At 39.8% G+C, this 9,248-nt stretch overlaps 1 protein-coding gene across 2 annotated transcripts in view; it reads left to right on the forward strand.

Moving 5' to 3' along the window:
• The window catches only part of LOC144215713 (protein patched homolog 1-like), a 40,926-nt gene extending 32,890 nt beyond the window's left edge, over positions 1-8,036 (forward strand). The window contains exons 21-24 of one of the 2 annotated variants that reach the window (XM_077744809.1): positions 3,731-3,830; positions 3,924-4,268; positions 4,699-5,152; positions 5,240-8,036. In XM_077744809.1, the coding sequence (XP_077600935.1) occupies positions 3,731-3,830; positions 3,924-4,268; positions 4,699-5,151 (898 nt within the window). In that variant the 3' untranslated portion in view covers position 5,152; positions 5,240-8,036. Of the gene's footprint in view, positions 1-3,233; positions 3,271-3,730; positions 3,831-3,923; positions 4,269-4,698; positions 5,153-5,239 lie in introns of those variants that run through there. The other variant, XR_013330483.1, reaches the window with a different exon arrangement.
• Positions 8,037-9,248: the final 1,212 nt, after the last annotated feature.

Below are 9,248 nucleotides of genomic sequence, written 5' to 3' on the forward strand. Positions count from 1 at the left end.
TCAACCTGCATGTCGCCCTGGAATCTACCGGAGATGCTGGTCATGCATGAGGGTTTCTTCCCCTCCTTTTCACCCCTCTAACCTTTTTTTCTTTCAACTACCTGAAGAACACTTTTTTTAAATCCAATTGTTGAAGTTTCCTCAATTGCACTGTTTTTATCCTTAGTCTTTTAAAACATGTTAAAACAACCCTATCTTTATAACTTTACAACCTTTATCTGGCTTTGTCTGTATGTGAGACTGAATATTCTGTCTGTAGGGACCCTGGATCAAATCTAAATTCAGAGAAAGTTCGGACATATGTTGTCAGAAGTGGGATGGGGAAATGCGTAGCATGCCCTGTTAGACGCACAGTTTGAAAAACCCATCTTGGGATGTGGTTAGCATCTGGTTTAAAGGTACAGATTCTTAGAGTCGTGTGTCAAATGGTTTCGACTGTCCGAAATTTACCCTCAAGATGATAGATTATATAGCAAAGCAACAGAATCGTGCGTAAAAAGAGAATACCTACTGCGTACAGTCCCTTTTTTATGGCTTCATTTAAAACTTTGACGATTATGGGAGACTCAAAAAATTAAAATTAGAATTTTTCATGTGCTTTGATATTGGCCTTTATGGGGCTTATGTTCCCTAGTCTTTCTCTTGAACCTAACTTCTCAATGGGGTTAAAGTCAGGTGAGTTGCGCTTTTTTGCAGTAACAAGGCTTTACTAGGTTGTACTAGAAGAGTAGAAAAATCGTCTGGCTATTGAAATTTACTTTAAACAGCCCTCGGTAGAAATTTAAAAGCATAGGGTGTGCAGAGGGAAGGCATTGGGTGGGGGGGCTGAGAGCACAGCTGTGGAAAGCCTGGAGAAGTAGAAAGCAGACACAGTGTGGGGGCTCTGTCAGTGGTTTTGTGCGTGTGAGTCTGTATCCTATATGAGAATAGTCTGCAAAGACTGCAGCTTCGGTGACGCTGTAGATCACGCATCATTCTATACGTTCACATGGCCAGAGAGCATTATGAGAAATTTCCAGTGAGCTCAGAGAGTAATTTCACATTGGAATATATATGGTCGCGTGAAGCCGCAACATGGGCTGGCTGTGTAATTTGGGCAGCCGGCTCCTTTAAGAAAAGATCCATGTGACTCCCAAACACGCAAACTTTAGTCATGTGCCCATACATCCACGCCGCCCTCCTCCCCCAACCTGCTCTCTGACCTTGTAATCATGAGGGTCAACGATAGTGTGCCTGCTAGCCTGCACCCTCACAGGGCAATCCTTCCTCACTTCCAGTGCTGTGTTCTGCTTTCTGGGTCTTGGAAGGTTCTCCTGTTGTGTGAGCAAACACAGCAGCGCCCCAAGATGTTGCAGCAACAACAAGGACCGTTCATATTTTCTTGCTTTGAGTGGTTCCCTGATTTTCCCTCGTCAGCCATGTGAATGTTTTTACTCCAAACAACTTGGCGGGGGCACTGGGCCCCGGTATGTGAGCTGCACATGGACACGAGTCTCTATGTGTGTCCGCGTGCCATTAGTGATGTATTCTTTACCACACATGGTGTGGACCACAGTTATAATGGTAGTTTGGTGTGCAGTAATAATCTCCCTTGTTTCTTTGGAAACAACGACCAACTATTTTCTGGACAAGCTCATATTTTTAACAAAAAGTGGACCTATTACTTATTGTGAGGTATGTAGTGCTTTTGGTTAAAACAACTGATCTTGTCTGAGATTGATATGCAAAAATGTTAAAGCAAATTACGTATTAACATTGGATTGCAGGGTTTGCACAATATTTTCTTCATATACTTCATTCATATAAGACTTCCTGGAGATAAGAGTGACCCCATTTAGATATTTTTCAAGATATGAGTGAGTCATTATATTAGGGGTGGGGGGAGCTTTGGTTTTCAAGCAATAAATTCAAATACTAGCGCTGTATGGTGGCAATGAACTCATCTTACTTCACAAGCAGTAGTTTGGCACATAGTCAACAGATCTTGGGGGGTTGGGGGCTTCAAGCTGTGTAAAGTTTACAGTCAAGCTAAACATAAAAGAGAATTAAACCAGGTGTTAGTAATTTCGTGGACAGGCGCAAGCATGCGCTTTAGAAAGAGGGTGGGTTTTGTCGCCTGTAGGCGTGTACACTGCTGACTCTTTCGCAATGATAAGCAGGCTTCTTCACGTGTCCTTATAAACTGTCGTAGGACTGTCGTACTTGTTTGCACAGCTTGTTCTCCACCTGAGAGAAGCAACAACAAATTCAGTAGAAGGTTGACTAATGAAGTTCCAATCCAGTGAAATCTTTCCGTCTCACCACGATGTGTATCGACTTTGTTTGGTGGTAAAATAAATGAATGGTAAATTTAAGGGAAAATTATATGAACTCAATGAATCATTGGATGTTTACCTTTTATTAAACTTTTTTCTAAATTCTAAATGAATAATGTTATCTAAAAAGAAACAATATTTTCAGTTTCTTTCCTATTAAAACAAAGTTGGTTACTGTACCACTCATTTAGGAAAAAAATATATAGTTCAGCACTGGGAATCTGAAAAAAGTAATTTAAATAATTCATGGACTCAAAATAGCTGACCATTCAACTGACTGACTGCCTTATTCATACATTAGAGGTGTGGTAAAACAACCAATTTAACCTGTATCCAAATGCATCATTTTATTTTGATTCCATATGTAAATGAGTAAGTTGTTCCTGGTCCATGTGTGCTCTAGATAGAGATCTCAAGCTAATGATGGTAGCGTGAGAGGGTGTGAGGGGTGTATTTCTTAATCTGATATGTTGGAGATTTAATTATACATGGAGGGGGGGTTGTGGTTTGCCCGGGAATTTCACAGGGCCTTAGTTCAGAAAGAAGTAAGAGGAAAGTGAGTAAACGAAATAAAAGACAGGGGGCCACAGAGGTGGAGCAGGTGGGCGGGCTTCTCCTTCCTTGCCCGCTAAATTGTTCAAGCTTCTAATACATATACCCTTCGCTCCATTCAATCTCTTGAGAGGGAGGTCCTCCTCGTCGCCCCTCTTTTACCCGTCGCCTCCTCCTTTCACATTCCTCTTTGCTTTGTTTTCTTCATGTTTTGCTTATACACCATACACACACACACACCCAAAAGAGAGTATACTCTTATTCTCAATCATCCCAGAACCCCTTGCAGGCCACTAATTTTTCTCGCATTAATCAGCACTGGCTAATTATGCTTTCTCTTTCTTTTCCCTTCCTGGTATCTTTAAGACTAACCCTCTTTTAGCCGGACTTAAAAACGCATCAGGTACTGTTTTCCTTCAAATACACAGTGCATGCCTGGCTGTGTAAGAGGATTTACTGTATGGGTGTTTGTTTTGACATGGGTATTCGTTGTGGTTGGGCTTGTCTAAATGTCTGTAGTTTTCAAAGAGATTTTTTTATTTGCTAACTGGCATTGTTATTTTTTTTGTTCATATTTTTAGAAACAGCATGTAATGTCACAGATTAGCACCAACACGTTTGCATGCATCTTGGAGTACATTGTTTTTTTTAAATGTTTTTTTTTATATTTTTTATTGTAGGTTCAATAGATGAGTTGCATATTTTCAAGATAAACAGTTCTTGTTAGGGAAGATTGTGCTTATGACAAAAATGTTTGGCCAAAAATATTTTGTCCCTTCTGTTTTGTCATGTTTATTATTTATTCCTAAAAATTATTTCATTCTTTAGGAAGATGATTTAGCATCTTTGGATTGTGCTTGCAGGTATTTCTTTGCAGTCTTGGCCATCTTAACAGTTTTGGGAGTTCTTAACGGATTAGTCCTTCTTCCTGTTTTGCTGTCCTATTTTGGTCCCTATCCTGAGGTAAGACAAATGAAGATAAAATAAATTAACATGAAGGAAAAGTACATTAAACCGGCCCAAAAGAACACATTTGACTTGTTTACTGTATGTCAGGTCTCGCCAGTGGATGGCCGCAGCAGGTTACCCACCCCAGAGTCTCCGTCTCACGTAGTCCGATTCTCGGTCCATCCCCGCCCCAACGCTTCGGCCACCTCGGGTGCTTCAGATTCGTCGGACTCCGAGTACAGCGTCAACAGCAGCGCTTCAGGTGCCAGCCAGGGGCTGCCGAGCGACAACTTGCCTCCGACCAGGAACCAAGCTGGAGCCCAAGAACAACAGCAGTACCATTTCCACACCAGTAGAGGAAGAGTAAACAGGCCAGAAGGGGAAAGGAGGGTGGGATCGGGACATCGGCGCTCAGCCAGACAGCCCGATCCCCCATCCTCTAATATGTCCTCGGTAAGATTAAAGTTTCTCAAAATGTCCATTTTACATTCTATTTGTTCTTAAAAGTAAAAACCAAAAGCTCTTTGAAATGTTCAACCTGTTTGAAAACTCACTCCCAAATTTTCTACCATGTAAAATGTATGAATGCCCATAGTTAGCTGAGATGGGCTACAGCACCCCCTGCGACCCTTGTGAGCTGGATAAACTGTGCAGAAAATGAATTAATATCAATTGTTGAGAAAACTCAATGATTTTTTTCCTTTCCAAAAGACATTTTGAAAACTGCATATAGTTTTTTTTCTAATTGTTTAATCAATTCCTCTTTTCCCCAGTATTTAGTGAAGTAATTGTAATATACAAATGCCCATCCTCCATAATAATTACATATTTAAGTTATTGCTTAAATTAAAATACCACTAAATTTGACTTTATTCTTGCACAGACTCAGGGTTGTAATGCTGGAGCTGGGCTCGGTGCTCCGTCACGGAACAGGGACCCTAAGGACCAGCAGCATTGGCAGGCCCCACCCCCTGGCCGCCCGCGTACAGACGCTTTCCAATCCTCTAGGCAGGCCGGCGCCCACGGCCACAGAGAACACTCTGCAAGCCGTCGGAGCCGCGCACCCCCGCATCACGCAAACCCTTACGGCCAGCCCATCACCACGGTGACGGCATCGGCCTCCGTCACAGTCGCTGTCCATCCCCCCGGCTCCTCTTACACGGGCTACGCCACCTCGGACGGTTACCGCCAGGAGGATCTCCAGCCCTTTTTCCAGGACCCCCATGTCCCCACGGACCCCCACCCAAGTCACAGAGGAAGCACGGTGGAGGCCATGGAGCTTCAAGATCTGGACTTTGAGGAAGCTGACGGCGACAGTGGCAGGCGCGCCAGCTGAGGTATCCCATTTCATACAGTACATGTCGTTAATCAGAAAAAATATTTCAAATAATATGCTATTAATATGAAGATTTCTTGTCTTGCAGTCCTTTTGTGCATGTCACGGCCAAAGATGTGGACTATACGCCGATGATGTGGCTTGGCCTGGCTCACCCATGGTCCTAATGCCATTTCCTCATGGTGCTCATTCTTACTGTAACCCCCTAATGTCTTAAAATATTTCTATCTATATTTAAAAAGATGTCTACATATGTAAATAGGAACAGAAGAAGTAGCTCTCTTGTTTTGTTTGTTTTTAGAAAGGGGAGAGAGTGATTTAAGTCCTCATGTTGATGGACTGGGGCAGCCATTTGTGTGGTGTTTGTATGTGTGTGTATGATTCCATCACAACATTTTAAACCAATTTGAACTATGCAAATGTAGTAAGAAATTTAAAGACATGATTTATTGATGGTGGAAATCGCGGAGCTAGTCATATGATATTCCAATGCTTTATGCAATAACCAATATTAATTCATTTATTTTCCATATTTCCATGTTTACACTGTGTCACAATAACATTTCCATCAAAAATACTTGTGAAACCACTCAAATACTGCTTTGTGATTACATGCTATTAGTATTCTAATTCTTATGGTATCATTGATAATCTACAATTTCAGAAAATGTGATTATTTTAACAAAGTTAGCAAAATATCGTATTGATACAAAATTTTGTTAGAAAGATCATGCATCACAATATTAATAGTATCTTAGTACAACACCTATTATGCAAAAAGATGGTATCTTGATGCTATTGTTGACATACTTCCACATTCTAATAATAGTCTATATCATTGGTAAAATACCATATTGTGGCTCTGTGATTTCCACCCCTCCATGTACGTATGTTAGGCTTGTTAGGAACCCAACTAACTTATATCATGCTCATTTCGAACATGAGGGAAAATATGGTTAGGCTTGTTCACTAGCAAAAAAGTGTGGGTGTGTAATGATTGTTGTACAAAGGTACGTGTGTGTGTGTGTGTGTGTAAACGTTGACATTTTATCACAAACCTGTGGTAGTTTTTGTTACAATGACTGTTCTAATTGCACACGCTATGCGTGCTATTTAAGATAAGCAGATATGAAGTTATTTTTTCCTTTTGTTTTAAGTGAAGCTGTTTTTGTTGTTTGTTTGTTCTTTTTCAAGTCACTGCCTTTTACATTTGAACGTGTTGTGCACTCCACTTCTCTTATCAGTGTGTTTGTTTCCTCTTGTAGAAAAGGGTGGGGAACATTTAAGTCCTATCAGGGCCACTGAAGTTTTTCTTCAGTCTTGCAATGCCCATTGACAGCAAGTAGTAGTTAGAATCCGTAACAAAATAATAAAACAACAGACACTGGTAAAAGGAGATATAATGAATTCATGTCTAAAAATACCAAAAAATTGATACCCAAAAAGTCTTCTTAATTTATCATCATACTAGTGGAATTGCAAAAAAATATATATATACATTTTATTATAATCTATTATGAGCATTTGCATGTTCCTTTGACACATTTTGCCCTTAAATTGGCATGATGGGCTGCATCATATGCCCTATGTTCCCCACCTGTATTGTAGACACATATCTTGTTTAACCTTGGTGGGTGACCCCAGGTTCTTGTTGTATTTTCCTTCAACCACCTCATAAAGTTCTGGAACAGGGTCCAAGCAAACATTGAGTGGTTAAACCTCTCTGCTTCTAGCCTTGCGAATAAGCTAAATATTCGCACTACATACTGTACGAGCTGGCCCGCCCAGGCCATCAACTGTAATTCAAGTCGTAGCAACAACTTTCCTCACAGAGCCTTTATTCTTCCTTGAAGGCAGAAATATAAGCTAGTTAGCCCTCTGGCCTGATAATGGCTGTATGCTACATAAACTTAATTTTATATCCTCATCTTTTTTGTAACTTAACTGGATTTAGCACCATAATGCGAATTGGTAGCCAACAAACTTTTCATTTCTGATTTCAGCCCAAATCTTCCTCTGTGTGTATGTGTGTGACCTCTTCCTATCCTCTGTTCAATCAGCTGCTTGCATGAACTGGGTCATTCTATTTCTATTTTATTTGTTTTCTCTCCAAGTCATATTGGCAATAGTGGAGGAAATCATAGCTGGCAACTATTTTATTCGATTTTAAACATGGTTGGTTTGTTCTCGACTCTCAATAGGGATATTTATATTTCTTTTGTCATATGAAATGTTTTTTTTGTCATTTTTGTTGATATGCCAGTGGATAACAAATGCAGGGATTTTTATGAGATGAAAAACAACACTATTACGTATTTTTTTGATCTGTATAAAGTGCTTACTAATGTTAAATAGGAGGATAAGAAAAAGATGGTATAAAACCTTTACACTACAAGTCTCATCATAGCTCTTAGAGGACTTTTTTAAGGAAAAATGGGGAGGGGGGGTATTCTGACTGCCATTTTGTATGTATGCTGTCATTCCCTTACAAAGATAAATGTATGCCATATAATTTATTTATATGAAAATTTATTTTTGTAATGTACATAGTCGCGGTCAAGGCTATTTTGACAGAAGTATATTTGAAAGAGTTTATATGGAATGATATACAGTACCATACCACGGGAAAGGTGCACACAACGTCAACACCTCCCCTTCAGTATTACGCAGATGAATGCATGTGTTCAAGTGTGTTTGTGTGAACCTATGATTACATCCGTGTGTGTGTGTGTGTGTGTGTTGCCATCCAAGTAGGACATTGTACTAGCTCGCCAAATATTCATGTTCAAACACTGATAGAATTCTAACTAATAATATCAAAAGTATAACTTATTTGTCTCTTTGTTCATACCTTTAAGAATAAAAAAGAAATTCCGAAAAAGGTTGCATTGCGTAGTGCTCTTACTTTTTACGAATAAATTAGTTGTAATTAATATGTTGATTTATGTCTTATACATTATTTTGTGCATCAAATTATAATCCAAATATTGTTTATTCTATTTGTACAGTAGACATTTTAGTATTCCTACATTTGTACTAGTGTTACTAGTGTAAATATAATTATTACAATGTTACCTGTACTTATGAGCATCCACAATGGCCTAATGGGAACATTTTGTCTCTGGATACAAAACAATGTTGCAAGAAATTACAGAATCCGACATTTAAAAATGTAAGCATTCATTGAAACTAAAATATGCTTGTAGTATGCTGTATTTCATTTCAAAGTTGACCTCCCATCGACTAGGAGCCGTGTAACAATGATGCTTTTTGTGTACCCTCTACCTTCATTTGTCACAGATTTCTACCACGCTGTTTTTTGAGTTTTTCCGAGTGTACCAATGTATACTTCGTAAGTACAAATACCACTGAATAATTTATTTTTCGAGTTCAATTATGAATCTGTATTTGTTCCTCTAACATATGGCACGGAAACACTCTTGCCCCGCCCCCCCAACACACACCCCTTTGTATATCCCCTATTGCTCAACTCTGGCTCCCTGGCCTCCATTATATGATTTTGACTGACAGCTTTATAGACTGCAAGGAAATTGGTTGTAGTCAGAATGCAGCTGGCCCTGCTCGCAGTCATGAAAAAAGGGCACGTGGCCTCGAGGTGCTGGCGCTGGTGGGGCAGGGAGCAGGATGCCCCCCACGACTCCGCCCTTGTCAGCTGCATGGGTGGCAGCCCTATGTTATCCTCTTGCTTTGCACTGAAAGCATCAAGATGGATGATGGTGGGTAACTAAGACTTTTCTATGATCATAAGAAACAAGTGCTGACTTGCAATCAACCAAAGGAGGTTAGCATATAATTTATTTAGAGTCAATAAAAACTCCCAGTAACAACTTTCTCGTTCACAGCATGCTGACAATTGTCAGTTTGAACTCTTTAACTTAACTTGACATTTTTAGGCCTTGAGATTTGGCAAGAATGTACTGTTTTGGGTTGAGGGGTTCCCCCAAAAAAGATTACCCATAAGTATTAAATCATAGTGTCCTCTTTATAGTTGTTTATCGTTTGTAAAGCAAAGCATTTCTTTGACTTTACTACTGATACCTTTCTAGCCCTGTCTAATTTCAAATGTATAGGGATTG

This window comes from Stigmatopora nigra, chromosome 22 (genome assembly GCF_051989575.1).
Source record: "Stigmatopora nigra isolate UIUO_SnigA chromosome 22, RoL_Snig_1.1, whole genome shotgun sequence".
NCBI lineage: Eukaryota > Metazoa > Chordata > Actinopteri > Syngnathiformes > Syngnathidae > Stigmatopora > Stigmatopora nigra.